General features: G+C 37.2%; 1 protein-coding gene across 1 annotated transcript in view; it reads right to left on the minus strand.

Annotated features, from left to right (window-relative positions):
- Positions 1-6,303: 6,303 nt before the first annotated feature.
- Positions 6,304-21,221, minus strand: part of NUFIP1 (nuclear FMR1 interacting protein 1) — a 43,429-nt gene continuing 28,511 nt past the window's right edge. Inside the window, exons 8-10 of the mRNA XM_058276652.2 lie at positions 14,004-14,120; positions 7,853-8,085; positions 6,304-6,597 (exon numbers count right to left, since the gene is read on the minus strand). Coding sequence (XP_058132635.1) covers positions 6,481-6,597; positions 7,853-8,085; positions 14,004-14,120 — 467 coding nt within the window. The 3' untranslated portion in view covers positions 6,304-6,480. The remainder of the gene's footprint in view (positions 6,598-7,852; positions 8,086-14,003; positions 14,121-21,221) is intronic.

The raw sequence follows: 21,221 nt of genomic DNA on the forward strand, positions 1-21,221 counted from the left end.
AGTAATCTTTTTTCCTTATTTCAAGTTTTGATACTTTCTTAAACATTTTAATGAGAATATAATTTGGTATAGCCTTTTAAAGGCCATTTGACTTTTTTTTTTTTACTTTTGATCCAGCAGTTCTATTAAGATTCTCACCTTATAGAAATATTCAGATAAGTGCACGCACGCACACAGACACTATATATTTATTATATATATTATATATACTATAGTACATTATAGTATACAGTATAATATAGTATATATATTTAGATAAGTGCATGTACACACACAGATACTATATATGTATTTATTTTATATACTATGTATATATATATACTATGTATATACTGTGTATATACTATATATATACTATGTATATACTGTGTATATATATTGAACAATACTACTATAAACAATGTTAACAATGTATTGTTAGCATTGTTTACAGTAGCATTGTTAACATTGGAGAACAGTGACAACAATTTATGTTTCCCCATAGGGGAATGATTTAAAAAGTGAAAGCATATATATAGGCTTATATATACATGCATATCCACATATTCTCTATACATGTCTAGTCATGACATCCTGTTAAATGAAAAAAGTTGCAAAACAGATCTGATGTTTTTCTATTTTAAAATGAAATTTATACACGCATGTTTAAATACTTGTAAATATATGTATTTTTGAAGACTGAAAATACATACCAAACTGTTAACAGTGGTATCTCTGGGGAATATGATGGTAAGGGACTAGGGTAGAACAAATCTCACTTTTTAGTTTATAAACTACTGTATCATTTGAATTTTTACAATATTAATATTGTCATTAAAAAAAACACAAAAAATTAAAAACAAGGTAACTAAGACACACGGCTAGTAAATGCAGTGCCATATCCTGGACTGAATCATGCAACAGAAAAAAGGTATTAGTGGAAAGCTGGTGAAATTCAGATAAAGCCTGTAGTTCAGTTAAAGGTACACGGACACTAAACTGCAAATATGTGACCCAGGAATACAGGAATGGTGGCATTTCCCTGTAACAACTGGAGATGATAACTGCCCGAAGCAGGAATGTGCAATCTTTGACAAAACCTACCAAAGGTTCCGAAGTGAAGACACTGTCGTTTTTCCTGGGTGCGTGCAAAGACTGATTTAAGTCAACTGGGTAAGGAAGATCCATAAAAGACATTTGTCGCTCACTTGATGAGAAGACCCATAAAGTGTCCTAAACATTAGCCACACCTGGTTTCCTAGGATGCCTCATGCTCCAGGGTACAATCTACAGTAACTGCTATAAAGAACAGAATTTTGACTTTGGGTCTTTTTCCCAAGGGCCCTCTGTACATTCTGAATATTTGTCTTTTTTATTACTCCATTTACTCACATTTATCCCTCTCCCAGTTTGGACGAAGAAATCATTCCCTTCCCGTCCCACTCCTCATGGGACGTCTCAACTGGTGCTAGCAGGATTCGGCCAGGACCAAGCCAGACTCTGAGGCGACCTCTCCTCTCCTGGAGTGACCCATTAGGCCCTTCCAGTCTGGTTTATCAGGCAGACTGGACAAAAGAAGTGGATGGGAAATTTTCTTACGCTTGTTAAGTGCTGGCTGCGGAGGTTCGAGGCCCACTGCTTTCCTTCGTTAATTTCCTGTCCTCCTCTCCCACCCGGTGGTAGCCCTGACCTCAATAAAGCCTGCATCAGCATGTTCACAATTAAATAAGTTGTGCCGCCTCTCATACTCCAATTCAGAGTTTAAATGCCTTTTTAAAATTTATTTAATAAAAGAGGAAGGTGATAAGACCAGTAAATAAAATAGATGGTTTAAACATATCAAAATAGTTTTCTGATATGGCACTTTTGATATACAAAACAAGATGCCAAGTGCAAGATATAGAACGATCTCAACTATTCTTAAAAGTCATAGACCCTAATTTGAAGACTGGATATCTGGATTAAGGAATTATTAATTTTTTTAAAAAAAGAATCCTTACCTTTTAGAGTTATGTATTGAAATATATATAGGAATAAAATAATGGTGCCTGGGCATTTGCTTTGACGTAATCTGGGGCAGGGGGTGGGGTTGGAAGGAATGAGTGGAGGTAAAGAGGAAAAAAGGATTGGCCAGACTGAGAAATTGAAGCTGCTTGATGGTTGGGAAGAAAGATGTCACTACATTACTTTTTTGGTCATCTGTTCGGAAATTTCCCTAAGATGCTTTTTTAAAAAGTCATAAAGAGGAGAAAAAATTTAAAGATGTTTACTCAAAAAACTGAGGGATATAATGAATACAGAGATTCAGCTGAAAGTCTGTATTAAAACAGTTGACCACCTCTCCATGCTCTAAATCCCTTGAAATGATGTATTTTTAAAAGAACTAAAGAATTGCAGAGTTAAGGAATACAAGAAAGGGTGCCATCGGAAAACCAGAGGTTTTAAGAAACTCCTCAAATGTTCCTCAAAGTGGTTTCCAAAATGTGGATCCCCCAGAGAAGCCACATCAGCATCACCTGCAAAGTCGCTAGAAATGCAGATTCTCAGGCCTCAACCCAGGCCTCTGAAATTCTTAGCTCTGGGGGCGGGACCCTGCAGTCTGGGTTGCAACAAGCCCTCTAGGTGATTCTGATGCAGCAAACTTTAAGCACCACTGTGATTAGCTGGGCAAGAAACAAGAGGGAAGCATCGGCCCAAACTGGCCCTGGAGATAACTGCCAGGTCAGAGCAATTCCAGGGACTGCAAGCTCCGAGGAAAGCTGGAGGCCTAGAGCTGGGCTAGTCAAGTCCTAACCTTTCCTCTTCTTTAAAACTGAGTGGTTGGGGGAGGTGGGAGTCGTTCTGCCTGGGAGAGAAGAGGGTGGGACAGGGGCCTCGATCTTCTGCCTGCTCCCCAGCTTTAAACGAAGCCTATCGACTAACGCGCCCTCCTCCGTCAAGGTAAATGCCTTTTGAAGGAAGAAGGCTTAGAGAAACGCAGCAAGAGTCCACAGCAACCACCAACAGATTAATCAGGTGACTCACTCTTTAATATCTAAGAATGGATAACAAAGGATAAGGATAATTGGTAAGTTGAATAAACAGAACAACTGGCAATAACTGGGTGAAAGAAAAATAATTCAAGGAAGAGAAAATAATGCAAAAATTCTAATTGGCATCCTCAGAAATTTAAGGATACTACATCTCTAAAAAAAGGAATTGGACTAAGAAAGCAATCTTTACTAAATTTAAAATGAACTAGGAAAGTTGAATAATAATGTAATGGACATGCTTGAGACTAAATTAGTGTTCTGGAAGATAACATTTGAAGAAATCTTTCAGAACAGAGAAAAAGAGCAAATACCACAGTGACAGAGGAGTGCATCAAGAGGGCTCACACACATCTAGTAAGAGCTGCATAAAAATGAAGCAGACAAGTGGAGAGGAAATCATCAAAGAGATCATTTTTCGAGTGCCTTTATTTCAAGAAGGGTACCATTTTTCAGCGTGAAAGGACTATGGATTAAGCAGAATCAATGTCATATGACCTAACACCTAGACACATACTGGGGAAATTCTATAACTCCAAGCATAAAAAGAAAATCTTAAAATTTCTTCAAGGGTGAGAAAGCAGATTACTGACAATTAAAAAAAGAAACATAATCAGATTGGTGTCTGACTTAATCAGCAATACTAGACGCTAGAAAACACATGTTTTAGCTTCGAAGTGTTGAAAGGAAATGATTTTGAACTTAAAACTCTAAATTCAATTTTTAAAAAAAAGTGAATAATGGATTTAGTATTTAATTACTTTGATATGCTTCAGTAAAAACCCTGGGATGCAAGAAAAAGTAGTGAGAAGCAAAAAAGTAAAATGCAGAGCTGTCTAAATAGCTGTTTATGTACAATGTCAAAATAAAAGAACCACCCCAACACACAAAAGTGATTAATCTGAAACTAAAACCCCACGATTATACCATGAGAGGAGGCTGAGGTGGGTAAGTGATAAATCTCACCAACCATCATAAAATGTTTTCCTATCTCAGAAATCAATTGATGAAATGGACAAGATAACATATAGAAGGTTTGTATATTAAAGTCTTGTATCCCAAAACAACCAAAGTACCCTTCCTCTCTGCAAAGCACTTAGAATATTCATAAATATTACCATGTATTCCATAAAGTAGAAACTATGCAAGCTACATTCTATTCACTTGGAAATTAAACACACTTTAAAATAATTCCTGGGTTAAATTTTTAAAAATTTTTTTAAAAACCCAGAAACTTAAATTTTCATTAGAAATGAAGCAATAGTCATAATAGCTAAAGACTGTTAGACATAGCCAAAACAGTACTCAGAGTCATATATATACATATATTGTTAAATACTGAATTGGGGGAAAAAAAAAAAGGACTGAAAATAAAACTGCATGATATACCTTAAAGCAGGGATTACTAACATCCCTGGAGAAATGGTGGTCTGTGAAAATACACCAGGAGTCTGTGAATTCCATCTATGCATTTTAAGCCTGTGGAGTTGGTGTGCTTACCAGTGACATAAATGCAGATTCACAAGATCATATTTTGGAAGGTCAATTCAGTCTGCAATATTAGATAATTCATCCTCATGAGATCAATCGGTTGGTAGTCACATCTTTGAATAATATAAAAATGAAAACTCAAGTTTCTTGATGTCAGGCATGGCCTGAGACATTCTGTACCTTTAATTCATGACACAGTCATGGCACTCAGCAGTGTTACATGAACTGAATTAATACAGTGTGCAGACAATTTTCCAAAATAGGGGCTCACTGGGGGAGTAGGGTAGTTACAAGGCTGGGAAACACTAATCTAATATGAATTATGATCGCAAGTCGGCAATGTTAACTAGTGTCCCATGGCAGGTATTCCAGGAGCCGGCACAGGATCTTGCTGATACTGTGGAGGGGGTGAAAGGGCTTGATAGCTGCTCTCAGCTCTCTTATTCTTCTTGCAGCCAAGATTCACAGGCTTGAAAAATCACATCATATATAATTAATTTTTCAACTATAAAGGACTAATTTTTAAAAGAGACTTAACCCCTTTTAGCTGCATGTCAAAATGGTAGAACTATAATTTTAGCTAGGAAAAGTGACTAGAAAAAAAGAGCAAAATCTCTGGGATTACAAAATGATCTCAGCAGCTTTTATTTATTTAAAATTTATTTAAAGATTTTAATTACTACCTTTATATAGGATGGATTTTAATTAAATCTTAAAACTGATCTAAAATGGTTTATCTTATAAACCATTGTTTCTACTCTAAAAAATGAGTTGAACCTCTCAAGTACTATATTTTGCCTACCTATTCAAAGGGGTAAAACAGGTCCAATTCGGAACCATATCAAAAAGAAAGACTTCAACCAAATCTAAACATACACAGACATGTCTACAGTAATCATTCAAATGGTCAATATTTGAGCTATTTAAGTGGTGCTAGTAGGTGAATTTAAATGTCTTTTGAAATAAACAGGAAAAATGCAAATTTCAAGACTTTCTGATAGTATTAATTTGACGTCTCGCTGTTTTAAAAATATCCCCCCCAAAAACCTCAAATGGAAGCAGAGTGGACATAGTCATCCCCAAATCCTCAAGACAGAGAAATGAGCAAACACAAGGGGGGAATGGAACTATGAACTAAAGTAGACTTATTATTACTCTAGTAATGGAAGAACCTGTAACACTGATAAAAGACAGTGGTCCCCAGAGGTTCTGGGGGGAGGGAGAGGGAAAAATAGGTGGAACATGGGCATTTTTGGGATATTGGAATCACTAAGGACAGATACAAGCCATTATACATCTTGCCAAAACCTATAAAACTGTGTGGTGCAAAGGGTGAAATACAATATAAACTACAGACTACGGTTAGTAGCAATGCTTTAATTATGTGCTCATCGATTGTAACAACATACCACTAATGAAAGATGTTCTTAATGGTGGAAAGTGTGAGAGGAGGGGAGGGGGTGGGGTGTATTGGAATCCCCTGTATTTTCAATGTAATATTTATGTAATCTAAAGTTCCTTTAAAGAGAAAAAGTTAAAAAAAAAAATCCAATTGCTACAGTTAAAGAACTCTCCTCATTAAAAGCAAAATGACTATATTTATCTCCTCAATTTCCAGCTTTGTTTAGATGAATTTAAAATACTTAAAATGCTTTATTCTTCCCTAGTAAGCCAGCATCTTCAAATTCTTAACTGGCCTAATAGCAGCCTTGTTACACGACAGCAATACATACAAATAAATACAGATACAGAGTAAAATTCTCCTAGCAAGCTTTAGGCACCATCCCAACAATACTGACACAGCTTTAAGAATCAGTTATATATTTATTTGCATAGATCCAAAGGAATGACTTAAAAATCGAACATCATATCTTATGAGGCTTACAATTTGCTAATCCAAATTTTTTTTTTTTTTTAAAAAAGGTTTTCCTCCACTTGAAGATGATACTATTTTACATGCTTCAGTTATGTGTGTGGAAACCTATATATCCTCAGTTTTCACAGCATTAGTATTCAGTCCAAAAAAGTCTTTTTTGATGATGTACCGAACACACTGCAAAATCACATTTCTTTCATGTCGAATATCTGGAGCTAAAAGCTAAAACACAAAAATAAAAGGCTTACTTGGTAAGTAAAATATATTCAAGAAACAATCTAAGAATATTTGACAGTAGACATTTTTAAACCTTTTTGATTTAAAAGTCTGCAATTCTTTAGTGTAAATATCACGTCAAAAAAGGACCGTCAAACCCAAATCTATTAGTCTAAACTTGGTAAGTTAGATAGACATATTATATATAATAGCAATGAAACTGGTAGTTAAAAAAAAATCCCAACATTCTTTGACTTTCATAACATCCATTTCTGTGCTTATTGTAAGTGAAAGAAAACTAAGAATCTCTGGTATTTAGAATAACTACATGACCAAGAAATTCTACATATTTGCCAAAAGGGATGATGTGAATAAATGTATTTTCTGATGTCATTAATGTAGTTCCAATATATTGCACAGGAAGGTTGAGTGGAAAGATGATTTCCTTTACCCCTTATAAGGTAGGATAAACACTTTAAAAATGCAATCTCATTTATATAGTGCTGAAAATTACCAAATAGATTCTCTTTCAGCTCCATTTTAATAAGAAGTGATTGTCTATATGCGTCACCTCACAGAATGAAGCCACAGAACACTTTAGCTACAGCATACGCACTTAACTGATGAGGCAAAAGCCAGCTTTTCACAGAATGCCAACGGATGGTCTGGCAGCCCCACTTAAAAATCTGGGATATTCCTATCACACTTAGACATGAAAATCTAGGAACTCTGGAAAGCTTCACGTCCACAACTTGGAATCAAAAGATACATTGCCTCCTCTTTATAATTTGAAGAAAGATACTTGTTTTTTGAACACATCATGCTGAGAATAAAGCCAACAATGCAAACATTAAATAAATAAGAACCTTACTTATTTTTACCTTCCATTACTTTGCATTTTTGAACAGATATTTACTGTTATTAAAAACTTTTTTCTCCCTTCAATTTGCCATTTTATTTAGCTGGACATGTGTTCAATGAAAATTAAAAATTTAATAAGCCTTAATACACATTTCCTTACCAACCAGTCACTTATAGATTCTTTTATTTCAAGCAGTTTTAAAAACTCTATTCTACATTTTACTGAACATCAGCTATACACTAAATGTAGCCTCAGAACTAAGAAACACAGATGAGTCACAGTCTTCAAGGAAGCTATATCTCTAGTAATCTTAAAACACATTGACATACAGTGGAAAAACCCAGTGGTTCTTTATGATGAGAAAAAATAAAGATTAAAATATAAAGAGAAATCATTTACCATTTCCAAGAGATATGGATGGTGTGTTCTTGGTTCAAATAATGTCTGATAGTTGTGATAACCTTTTTTCTGCTTACAGTTTATCCTTTTAAAATTTTTCTTTGGATTCTCAGGCTTGGCTTCTGGGAAATTTTTAACAGTTGCTTTAACATTTTGATTTGGACTCTGAGGAGTACTGCTATGAAGAGTCTGATTTTCTGCCAGAACTTCTGCTTCGGTCTTGATGGGAGTTTCTAAGTGTGATGAAAAACAAACACAAAAACAAAAACCAAATGCAAAAACAGGTAAAATTTCCTAAAAATAACAACAACAAAAAAGCTGTAATAATCTCCCAGACATAACTGGCTACTTAATAACTTAAAACAATGTATGATTTTACAAGGCATTCATGATATATTCCAATGTTTTCAAAATACAGCTGGGGAGCTATAATTGTCAAGAACTAAGGAGACCACCACAAAGAGCTATAGAAAGAATGAAGAGTGCTGGGAATGGTAAATATGTGGAAAAACAAATGAGGCATTTTTTTCTTATTTAAAAACATGTTTAAAAGATAATTGAGGGGAGGCTCTCTCTGCTTAGAGCAGCCTGCACCAAATGTTGGTGTGTATTTCCATCTTTCTCTCCCATATCTAAGCAAGCTCTGTTCTTTCCTCTACATTCCAATAAAATCTTTTACTGGCCTAAAAAAAAAAAGAAAAAGAAAATTGAGGGGAACAGATGTAGCTCAGTGGTTGAGTGCCTGCTTCCCATGTTATGAGGTCCTGGGTTCAATCCCCAGCACCTCCTAAAAAAAAAAAGATAATTGATTATTTAAAGCAAAAATAACAAGGTATGTGGGTTATACAACATCTGTAGAAATAACAACTATGAAACCAATAGCACAAAGGAAGGGAGGAGTAAAACCTTAAGTATACTGTTGTAAGGTAAATTTTAAATGATGTGAAGTGGTATAAATATCATCTGAAAACCAACTGTGATAAGTTGCATAATGTAATACCTAGAGCAACTTGTAAAAATTAAAACAAAAAGGTACAACTAATAAATCAATTTCCGCTATTCTAAAAATACAAGATAAATCTAAAGGAAGGCAGGAAAAGAAGGAAAATGAAACAAAAAACAGATGGGAAAAGTAGAAGAAGAAAAAAAAAAACCACTAAGCTGGCAGAATTAAAACCAACCATAATAAAAATAGAATTAAAATATAAATGGTCTAAACACTCCCAATTAAAAGGCAGAGATGGTCAGACTGGATAAAAAAGCAAGACTCAATTTTATGATGTCTACAAGAAACTGATATTAAATGTACAGTTCTTGCTCTGCATGATTTTAACTGAGATTAAATCTCAGTCACTAATGAATATAGTGCAAAGCAAGGTCTTCCTGTATAGTGAGCGGTTAAAAGTAATAGGATGTAAGAAGATAACATGCAAACATCAATCACAGGAAAACATGAATGGCTATGTCAATAATCAGACAAAGTAGATTTCTGAACAGGGAATAGTATCAGGCACACAGAGGGGACAGTTCATAATGATAAGGTGTCAAAACATCAAGATCAAACAATAACATCCCATAACAGAACTTCAATAAATGTATGCAAAAATGGACAGAAGTAAAAGGAGTAAAAGACAAATCCACTATTATACTTGAGGACTTGAACACTCTGTTCTCAGCAACTGAAGAACAATTAGGCATTAAATAAGCAGGGATAGAGAAGACCTGAATAACGCTACCGATCAACTCACACTGAAAGAACACTCAACCCAGGACACATTCTTTCAGGTTCACATAAATCTTCATGTGTTGGGTCATAAAACAAGTTTTGATAAATTGAAAACATTGAAAGTATTTAGAGTGTGTTTTTTGACTGCAACAGAATTAAAATCAATAACAATAGCAAAAACTATCTAGAAAACCTCCAAATGTCTGGAAATTAAACAACATACTTCTAAATAGCCATGGGTCAAAAAAAAAAAAATGACATGTGAAATTAGAAAATGTTTAGATATAAATATATTTTTAAAATGTGTCAAAATTGTGGAATGGAACTAAAGTAACATGTGAAAGCAAAGTTATAGGTTTAAATGCTTACATTAGGAACAGAGAAAAGTCTAAAATCAGTTCTCTAAGCTTCCACTGTAAAAAGCTAGAGAGCGAGGAGGGAAGACCTAGTAAGAGTGAAAATTAGAATCAGAAATGGATAATAGAGAAAAATCAACAAAGCCAGAAGCTGGTTCCTTGAAAAGACTTCTAAAATTGATAAAAACTAGCAAGACTGATAAAAAATACCAATTACTAATATCAGGAATGAAAGAGGGGACATCATTATAAATCCTACAGATCACACAAAGGAATATTACATGAACAATGTTACCAAAAAAATCAAATTCAGCAATATATTAAAGAGTTAATACATCATGACCAAGTAGATCTTATCCCAAGGTTGTTCTGACATTTAAAAATCAATGTATTTCACTATATTAACAGATTAAATGAGAAAACTATATGACCAGTTGAAAATGTATAAGTTTTAAGTTTGGAATCTATCTCCCTGCTGCCTTGAATGGTTATTCTGTCTGTGTGTGTGTGTATACACATATATTTTATCCCCTTGCCCCCGCCCCCATTGTTTGTGCTTGCTGTCTACTCTCTGTGTCCATTTGCTGTGTGTTCTTCTGTGTCTGCTTGTCTTCTCTTCTTGTCTTTCTCTTTAGGTGGCACTGGGAACCGATCCTGCAGCCTTCTGGAGTGGGAGAAAGGCACTCAATTGCTTCTGCCACCTCAGCTCCCTGGTCTGCTGCATCTTATTGTCTCTCCTCTGTGTCTCTTTTTGTTGTGTCACCTTCTGCACCAGCTCTACACATGGGCCGGCACTCCTGCACGGGCCAGTACTCCAAATGGGCCAGTTCGCCACGCAGGCCAGCTTGCCTTCACCAGGAGGCCCTGGGAATCGAACCCTGAACTCCCATATGGTATACAGGGCCCAAGCACTTAAGGCACATCTGCTTCCCCTATATTTTTGATTACCATCAATTATAGGCTAATATGATACAAAAGGATTTCTTTTAGAAGGTGGGAGACTAGGTTCAATAATCTGGACAAGGCTGTGGTAATCCTGTCAATATCCCTCAAACTCCTAAATACTCAAGAGTTCCACACAAGAGTTTTCTAACAAATACGGACTCAGGTGCAGACTGTTAGGTTCAAGTTCTAGCTCTATGGCTTACTAACTATGTGAAGAGCACAAGCTATTTATCTCTGCCTACATTTCCTCATCTATTAAGTGGAGGTAAATAACGGTGCCTACTTAGTGACATTGTTGTAATAATTATATGAGTAAAGTACATAAACCTGTGCCTGGTATACAGTAAGCATTATCTTAAGTTTGCTATGATGATAGGGGTGATTCTGTGCCTTCAAAGTGGTAGAAAAAAAGAAAAAGAAGAGAAATGTGATCACGAAAGACTGGAGCTAAGAACTTTGTTGAGTTCAAAACTATGGGAATAATAATCAAAGGAAAAAAAAGAGAAGCCAGGGCACTGCTTTCTGTTATTCCCTTTCTTTCAAGGACTGATCACCCACCTCCAATGTAGGTACAGCTAAGCCATATGAATCAGAGATTATACTGTCAATTTTGTGTTAAGGAATGAGGAATTGGGACCATTTATATTTTTCTCTTTCTTGAGGTTTATAATGTTTCCCAGTCTAACAACATATTTTGAGCTAATATTCATCAATTCCAATAAATTTTAAATATCCCCCAGTTGGGGAAGCAAATGTGGCTGAAGCAACTGGGCTCCTGGCCTACCAAACCTATCACTGGTTTGGATCTCAGTGCCTTCTAAAGAAGACAGTGAGCTGGCGCCACGAGCTGGTATAGCAAGCTGACACAAGACAAACAAGAAGAAAAAATCCCCCATTTGATTCTTTTAAACTTTAATTCCTCTTTTTTGGTTTATGGCCTTTGAATCAGTTCTCAATTTGGAGGTCTCCCAGTCACATAACCAAAGCAATTTGAAGACACATTGTAACAATTTTTGGGAGTTGTAAAACTCAGCTCAAATTCTAATATGGTAAACGAAAAGCTAACATGCAAAACCAGGACAGATACCAATTTATTTGGAAATACTACTCATTATAATTTTCTTTCCCATTTATATCTCAATGATACTAAGAGTCGCAGAAAAGAGCAAAGCCTCTTCCTGTGCTTCAGTCTTTCTTGTGTCAACATCCCATCCCACAGCCCAGAACTAACAATGGAGGCTTGAAACTTGCTGGTGACTTGAATGGCTTAATTGAAGCAGAATTCAACTACACAAAAAAAATCCTACAGATTTAGGGCTTCCTCTTCAAAGCAGGTCATTTTTATGTCAAAATTCATTCATACAAAATCAAATATATCTTTGTATAGTTAATATCCTCTGTTATCTATTAAAAAGAGGTAAGACAATGCATTACTGTACAGTAAGACAGCAAATACCACATAAAGAAAGACTATAATGGAAGGCAATAGAGTTGGCTTCTTAGACTTTAAAATCAGGTTTTATATATCAGCTCTGACATATACTAGCTTTGCAAACTTATCCTTTCCAAGCTTAGGATTCTATACAACTAAGGGGTGGGTGTGATCTCAAAGATCCCTTCTAGCTTCCTTTCTTCCTTTTTATTTAAAAATGGTGACAACCTCAAAATGAATATGTGATTATAAAACTATTAAACATTACATCTGAAGAGAGAGAAGAAAGCACTGCTTTTAAGGGATTCAGTAATCTGGTACTAGCTTTCTTTCCTATCACCTGTTCTAAGTATAACGAATAAGCAGGAAATTTAATATGTGTTCAAAGAATAATTCCACCTTCACATCAGTGTGCAGGAAACAAGAGTAAGAAATAAATACTGTTTTTCTTAAAAGAAAAAACAAATTTAAAAAAAAGGCAATCATTTGCCAAGAAAAATACTCTGATAAAGCTACAGTACTTTGTATTTCAAAATTCAAGTAGCTTTTAACAAGCTACTATCGAAAGCCAAGGCCTATTTTTAAAATTCCCATGTTAGAGATGTATTTCAGCATTATCTTTCAGAGGAAAGCCCCCCTCTTCCTTATTAATATCCCCAACAACAAACACTGATTATCCACGGCCTAATCCATATGAAAAGTGCTGCCATCGTCATCCAATTACATTGAAGTCCTCTCTTCACTCTCTCTCTATATACTAAGACCCTGTATTCTTATCCTCAGTACAGCTCCTACTTTGAATACACATCTTGTCCTGAAATATATCTACATGAATTCTCTCCCTGTAGTCAAGACTAAACAAAATTACGAGGTACAGTCAGGATTCCACAACAAACACAGGTGTATTCACTAAACACACTGGATTATTAACATTCACCCAGGATTAAAAATGGCCACACTGCACCAGATCAACAGCCTATTCAGGGTTTTTTTAGGTTGCCCTAAGATAGGTGCTGTAGGAGATTAAACTCATTCATTATAACAAATCTCAAAACAAGGCCCCACAAATTATCATCTGTGACATCATCTTTAAAGGTAAGACATGTATCCTGAACACTGCTGACTTATCAAATAGACTCTGGAAAGAACTCCATTTCTTCCAACCTTTAGAACACCCAGGCTAATGCAAACAAAAGCATAGGGTCGTCATGTTCTCAAAGTGAGAGCATTTATGTAAACACACTGTAAAGAGCACTGCACTAGCACCGGTTAAGGAATTCTATCATGATCTTTGTTAAAAGGGACCTCTCTCTACCTTTCAAAGGTGCTAGACACATTAGGACAAAGGTTCTCAAGCAGAGAGGGAAGACCCTTTGCTGCTGTATCTTTTAGTATTTTCTCTGATTCTTTCAGTCCATTGGTGACTATTTTCTCTTTTCCTTCTAGTCTCTTATCTACATACATTATTAATGCCTTTTTTTCCAGGAGTAGCAAGAAAAATTCCTTCCCACTTTTCCAGCTTTCTTTTATGCCATGCTAACTTTACTTCTGGATCAAATGAAAAAGTTAATTTGGAGATCAAATAAAGAATGTGCAGCCTGGATGCCACTGATATGCACAGTAGAAATAAAAAAGAAAGCAAATAAATAAAACACAGCAAGCATAGTTCTACCAACTGATGCCACAACTTACCTTCTGGCTCACTCTCTGACCCAGAAAAGCTTCCATAGTTGCTCATTAGTGAGCACAGGGCTGGGGTCACTTCCTTGGGTACGACAGTACTTTGTGGTTTCTCCTCCTTATCAGACTCTGAAATAAAAGAAAAAGCATCTAAGATTAAAACACTGTAACTGACAAGGTCGTGAAAGCTAAGGAGTTGGCATCGCCATTTCTTCTGCTCTCAGCTTCTGCGCTTCTCACAGAGCCTCCAACAGTACCATGGCGGGACAGAGCATCCAAAGGCTCACAACCTCTGTGGTCCATAGCAGCCACTACGAGGAGGGGCCAAGGAAGAATTTGCCCTTTTCAGTGGAAAATAAGTGGCGGTTACTAGTTATGATGACTTTGTACTTTGGATCCAGATTTGCCGCATCTTTCTTTATAGTAAGACACCAACTGCTTAAGAAATAAGGATATTTTAGTTCATCCAGGAAACAGTTACAAAGAGGAGCATTTTAAGAAGCTCAATCCTGAAATACAGATCATCCTCTTTTATATAATATATAGCATATTGGATATGTTTGTAAATAAACTTACTACATGGGGAAAAAAAAAAACAACCCCACTGTAACTAAAAACATCTACCACCATAAAAAGAAAGCTGACAACAATCCCTCATCATTGCTTCATTATTTAAAAAGCAACAAAAAGGAAAATCATTTCCTTAATTTTCCCAAAAAGCTAGTACCGGGAGACCTAAAAAATTTCCCCTTGGTTTCAATGTTCATGGTCAGAGAAGTTTATCTGCCCAAAGAGGAGACAAAAGGGCAAATGGAAACCAGATACAACTCAGATACTTACCATGCTTCACAGGTTATGAAATTTGGGCCTTCTCTAAATTAACTTAATTACATAGCCTTTGCTATTAATTTACAGGGAATGGGAATGCCAGAAATATATTTAACCTCATTGGCTTAAGATCAGTGACTCTGAAAATTAGACTTAAGGATAAATAAATTATTAAAAATATTCATGCTTTTTATTGTTTTTAAGGCTGGGTTTGAGGAAACAAGTAATATTTAAGCATTTCTACAGATAATAAGCTTAGTCAAAGTTATGCTTAAGTGAATCCACCCAGTTTTTATTATTGAGAACTTCTAAGGACATAAGTACCCAAGCCAAGCATGAGGTATAAGTTTTAAAGAGCCTGCCAAGGTAAAGTGTTTGATCTGAGCCGAGGAAGCCTTGCCGTAGCCCCTGGATATCACCTATTATATTCATTTTTGGCAGCTCCTGAAATGTATTAAATCTACTCTAGACAAGCAATAAAAAAGCCTGAAAGAAGAATGAAGACAGTAAGGAACTTGTCTATTTAGTGAACCAGCGCAACCCACAACCAATATGAACTGTTTCAAGATGAGAGTTAACGTTCACCAAGTCTGACTAAGCAAAACCAAACCATGGGGGTCTCTACTTTTACGTGACTGCCTTCTGATGGGTGAAGTTAAATCCTCTCTCCTCTAACCACCCACAATCTCATCCCCCAAGACTTTTCCTTATCAAACTTTAAACTAAATTTCTCCTGGGTTAATAAAGGGAAGGGAAAACGTAGTTTTATATATGTACTAGTGGATTAAACAGACATCGACCACAATATTAGTATACAGCCTGCCATTCCAAGTCAGAATGGCCATAGGCTCAACTGTAGTATTTCCTTCCAGGATCCAAAGAGAAGGCATCAAGAAGTACATTAATAGTTAAATATTGGGAAGCAGACGTGGCTCAACTGATAAGAGCGTCCATCTATCACAGGGAGGGTCCAGGGTTCGATATCCAGGGCCTCCTGACCTGTGTGGTAAGCTGGCCCATGTGCAGTGCTGCTGCCGTGCGCAAGGAGTGCCGTGCCACACAGGGGTGTCCCCATGCAGGGGTCCCCCACACACGAGGAGTGCGCCCCGCAAGGAGAACTGCCCTGCATGAAAAAAGCACAGCCCGCCTAGGAGTGGCGCCGCATAGATGGAGAGCTGACGCAGCAAGATGACACAACAAAAAAGAGACACAGTTTCCCACTGCCACAGGATAACGCAAGTGGACGCAGAAGGACACACAGAGAATCGACACAGCAGACAACGGGGGGAAGGGGAGAGGAATAAATCAATCTTTGGGAAAAAAAAATAGTTAAATTTTATGCTCTTTAAAAGCATGATCTCATTTAATCTTGATGAAGTATCACTTTCACTATTAATTACAGATGATGAAACCAAGACTCAGGGAATGCAACTTTTCCTTCAAGTAACATGACTATGAAACAGTTAAGTCCAAATTTAAATCCTGGTTTATCTGACTCCAAAGCCTAATTATTAACCAGTGGGCTAGAATGCCTCCTACAGTTATGTAAAGTCTTCTTACTAAAATGAAGGCACCCTGTCAAAATGTCACTACAGTCAGTAATCAGGTGGATAATGTTTTCTTTCAGCTCTTTTTCCATTTCTCTCTTTTCTTTCACAGCACAACTTGAAACAGCTATCTCTACTCCAATCAGTCTTTCAGGCTCACCACACCAGTGCAATTTTTGCCCCCAAATTTACCTGTGTTCCCCGTGTTGCCAAATCTAGAGGTCATTTCTTGGTTTACATCTCATTTAACATTTGACAGTAGTCAGGTCTACTTTTGGAAACTATTTATTTGGTTTCCAGAACCCCTTCATTTAACTCTCCTCTTCCAGTCTCTCTTCTAATTATTCCCACTGACAATCTTACAAAATGTTAGTATGCCCCAAGGTCCAATTCTCAGAGACCTCTTCTCTTTATGATCTATCACCAATCTTAAAATACTATCTGTAATTTGATGAATTACAAATTTTCATCTCCAGCCTTTAGTTTTCCCCTAAACTCCAGAATAATCTTTCCAACTGACTGTTCAACATCTCTACTGAGATGTCAGACAGGCATCTCAAATGTCACATGTCCCAAAACAAACACTTGAGTTCTACTCCAAACATGTCCTTCAATTTTCTCCATCTCAATAGAAGGCAATTCTTTTTTCCTAAAGGTTAGGCCAAAAACTAAGCTACCACCCTTGACTTTTCTCTTTCTCTCACATACCAAGTCTAATCTATCAACAAATGTTGTCAAGAGAACTTTGAAAATACATCCAGGATCATACTCCTCATGATTTCATGGATAGCATTCTAAAGATGTCCTTGCTATAACCCCGCTTGCCCCTCTCTACAGTCTAATCTCTACTTAAACTCCTTAATCAGATCACATCACCTCTCTGCTCGACCTAAGAGTAAAATCCCAAGTCCTTTAGTGGCCAAAAAGGCCCTCCACTGGCTCTCTTAACTATATCCCACCACTGACTTCTTCCTTATTGAACTCTTAACTTGAACACATGCAGCATGCTCTTCCCTTGGGGTGCTGGCACTTGCTGTTCTCTCTGCTGGGAAGCCTATCCATTCAGGCTGAATGAAATGATACCTTCATTTCATTCAGATTTCTGTTTAAATGTCACCTTGTCAGAGAGGTTGTTGCTGATCACCCTATATAAAACAGCACAGCTCCTTCTCCAGCTACCATTCTCTAGCCCTTTCCCCAGCTTTACTCTTCTTCATAAATACTTAGATCAACACAATATACCATATATTTGCTTATTGTCTCCCCAGATATGTAAGCTACAAGGAGAGAATGGGTATTGCCCTGTTCACAGCTATGTCCTCAGAGCATAGAACAATACTCAGCACATTTGAAGTGCTCAACAAATATTTAAAGAACAAATTGTTGCAGAAATGAGTAAAGACAAGTTCAAAGAGGTTAACTGGCACAGAATCACAGAGCTAGTAAAAAGGTGGAGTCAGGATGAGTACATTGTTCTGTCTGGATCAAAGGTCATTCTTTTTTTTTTTTAATTAATAAATGACTTCATTTTTACTAGAAAATCAGGTACATGGGCACAGGAAAAGTACTGGAAGGATATATGCCAAAATAAGATCAGTATCTCTCGAGAGAAATGGTGGCTCCCAATGCATTAGGGCAGTTGATCGTGTCAAGCCCTCAACATTGTTGCAAGTATCTCTGAACATGGCCCTTCAAGCAATGAAGACTAACTGTCACTGTGGGCCCTGAGAAGAGGGGGAAAGAGGTATTGAATAGATGGAATCAATGTACCTGTGTGGGCAATAGAAGTGTTCCACAAGATTACGCAAGGATAGGCATAAGACATGTTAAATTACACCAAAAATGTATAGGGGTTGATAGGCTAAAATGTAAATCATAATGTAAAATTTAGAAAATTGTATAGTCTAAAATATAAACCACAATGTAAACCCAAATGTTACCTTGTTTGAAAGCTATTGTCTCAATATCTGTACATCAGTTTCAGTAAATATAGTATGAATATGTAAAAAGATTATTGCTGTGGAAGGGAAAAAGGTTTTATGTTGGATATGTGGGAGTACTGTATATTGTATATATGAATTACTGTGATCTAAAACTTTTGTGAAGATAAGCTTAATAATTAGGAAAAAAAAGAAAAGAAAGAACGTAGAAATGGAGGAAAAGATGGAAGAAGTTGCCTTGCCAATTTGCATACAGGGCAGCACTTATTGCAGTGATGGAAGGCAAAACATCAATAACAAAGCTTTTGCATTTTTAAATTTTTTTGATACCCCAATTTATTTTTACCTTAATTTTTCTAAATTAATATGTATTCTATATCTAACTTTTAAACTCATCACTATATTCCATTTTACTATTAATGGAACCTGGCAATATATTGGGTTTCATTTTTGAAGGAGTTTTGGATCACAGAGAGGTTCAACAATGGCAGGGGAGGAATACTGGTGTGGGATGTTATTGACAGGGGACACATGGTTGGCAGGGAGTTCTCCAGGGCATATTTCCGGGTACATAAAAATGTTTAGATATTTTCAGAGTGGATACAATTAAAAACAACAACTGAGGGAGTGCTGAGTTCCTAGCCAGGGGAGCTCTATCACAGTCCCTAAAGGAACACCAACAATTCCCCAACTGCAATGGCAAAGACCAAAAAAGAAGTAAAGTCCAACAATGAGCCCTTGATACTAATGACTATTCTTGTAAGCCTGTTCACCTGAAATAAGAACAAGGCCTGGAGCTGCAGGGTGCCTAAGAGTTACCTCCTGAGAGCCTCCGTGTTGCTCAAATGTGGCCAGTCTCGAAGCCAAACTCAGCATGTAAATGTGTTGCCTTCCCCCCAGTGTGGGACATGACTCCCGGGTATGAGCCTCCCTGGCGCTTAGGGATTACTACCAAGTACCAGCTGATAATGTAACTAGAAAATGACCTTGAATAAAAGGGTCAGCTCAGACCAGCAGAATATCTCAGTCTACATATAATACCAGGAGTTAAAAATGCTTTTTGACCTGAATAAAAGGGGGAAATGGAAAGGACAAATGAGTTTATATGGCTATGAGTCTCCAAAGAGAGCTGGGAGGTTATCATAAGGGTTGCCCTTATGCACACCTCAGCAGAGTCCCAGAGACAGATAAAGTAGATACAACCCCAGGTACTGGTTCTTCTGAGGGCTACAGAGACCCACAGGTTCTATGGTCATGGCAGATGGAGTTCAGTGCCATGTCAGTTGGCCCTACTTTGGAGTTTGTGTTTCTGTGTGATGGAGTTGGACTCAGATGTGAGCTCTGTCTACAAGTCTCTCCTGTTATTTTTACTGGATCTGTAGTTGGCGCTAGGGTTTAGTGTATACCCAGGGGACCTGAATCTCTGGACTGACCATGTGATAGCCAGGCCCTAAGCCTCAACAGACTTGCAACTCCTACCTCTGGTTTATTGAACTTACCCCACTCAGCTAACATGGAGGTGAAGAAGGTCAACCACCATAGCAGGGAACCAACAGTGCCTACAACTGAAAGCAGGAGAATTGCATGTGGAATCTTGATATAGATGTGGAGTGGACACAACCATTCTAAGGTCCACAGGATGGAGGAATAGAATATGAATTAGAGTGGACTTACTGATACTCTATTCATGAACTATTGTGATTAGTAATTGAAGAAAATGTGGCACTGGTGTGGAGAAAGTGGCCATGGTGGCTGCTGGGGGTAGGGAGTGGGAGGAAGAGATGTGATGTGGGGGCATTTTCGGGGGTTGGAGTTGTCCTGGGTGGTGCTACAGGGACAATTACCAGACATTGTATGTCCTCCCATGGCCCACTGGGTGGACTGTGGGAGAGTGTGAGCTATGGTAATGGACCACTGACCATGAGGTGCAGCAGTGCTCAGAGATGTATTCACCAAGTGCACCAAGTGCATGAAGGAGGAGGTTGTTGTTATGGGAGGGGGTGGGGGGTATATGGGGACCTCATATTTTTGGAATGTAACATTAAAAAAATAAAGACCAAAAAAATAATAGATATAAAAAAAAAAAAAAGAGATCAGTGACTGTTGGTTAAGAAAGTCGGTTGTTTTTTATTTTGTGCTTTTTTCTCCTCACTGGATGACAGTGTTCCTTACAATCTAATTCAAGAAGCAGAGGGTGAGGTTTTAAATGGCCTAATGTATTGGATCTTTACCCTCCTTTTTTTTTCCTTTTAAAACTTATTTTGAGGTAGTGTTAGATTTACAGGGAAATTGCAAAGATAGTACAGAGAGTATCTATATACCCTTCGCCCAGCTACATTTCTCACAACTAAGAAATTAGCAGTACTGTTTAAAGTACAGTCTGTAATGTCCCCAGTTTTCCCACTAATGTCCTTTTACAGCCCAATCTGGGATACCACATTGCCTTTAGTTGTCATGGCTCCTCAGTCTCCTCTAATCTGTGACAGTTTCACAGTCTACCCTTGTCTTTCATGACCCTGGCATTTTGAAGATGTCAGGGATTTGTAGAATATACATCCATTTAAGTTTGTCTCATGTTTTCTCATGAGTAGATTGAGGCTGTGGATTTGGGGGAAGAATACCAACTCTGCCCTTCTCATCACATCATACCAGGGAGTATGACACCAGCATGACTTATTAGCAATGATATCATCCTCCATTACTTGGTGGCCTGCCTGTCTTCTACACTATGAACTTATTCCTGGAAGGAAGCCACTAAATCCAGCCCACACTCAAGGAGAGGAGTACCAAAGAATTTTGGACAAATGTTAAAACCACTACCCTGATTAATAAATATTTAAGGCTATGCAAATATCCTGTTTCACCTTAAAGTTTCACCACTAATTTTAGTATGCCCTAGTGGACTTACCCAAAAC

This window comes from Dasypus novemcinctus, chromosome 15 (genome assembly GCF_030445035.2).
Source record: "Dasypus novemcinctus isolate mDasNov1 chromosome 15, mDasNov1.1.hap2, whole genome shotgun sequence".
In the NCBI taxonomy this organism is placed as follows: domain Eukaryota; kingdom Metazoa; phylum Chordata; class Mammalia; order Cingulata; family Dasypodidae; genus Dasypus; species Dasypus novemcinctus.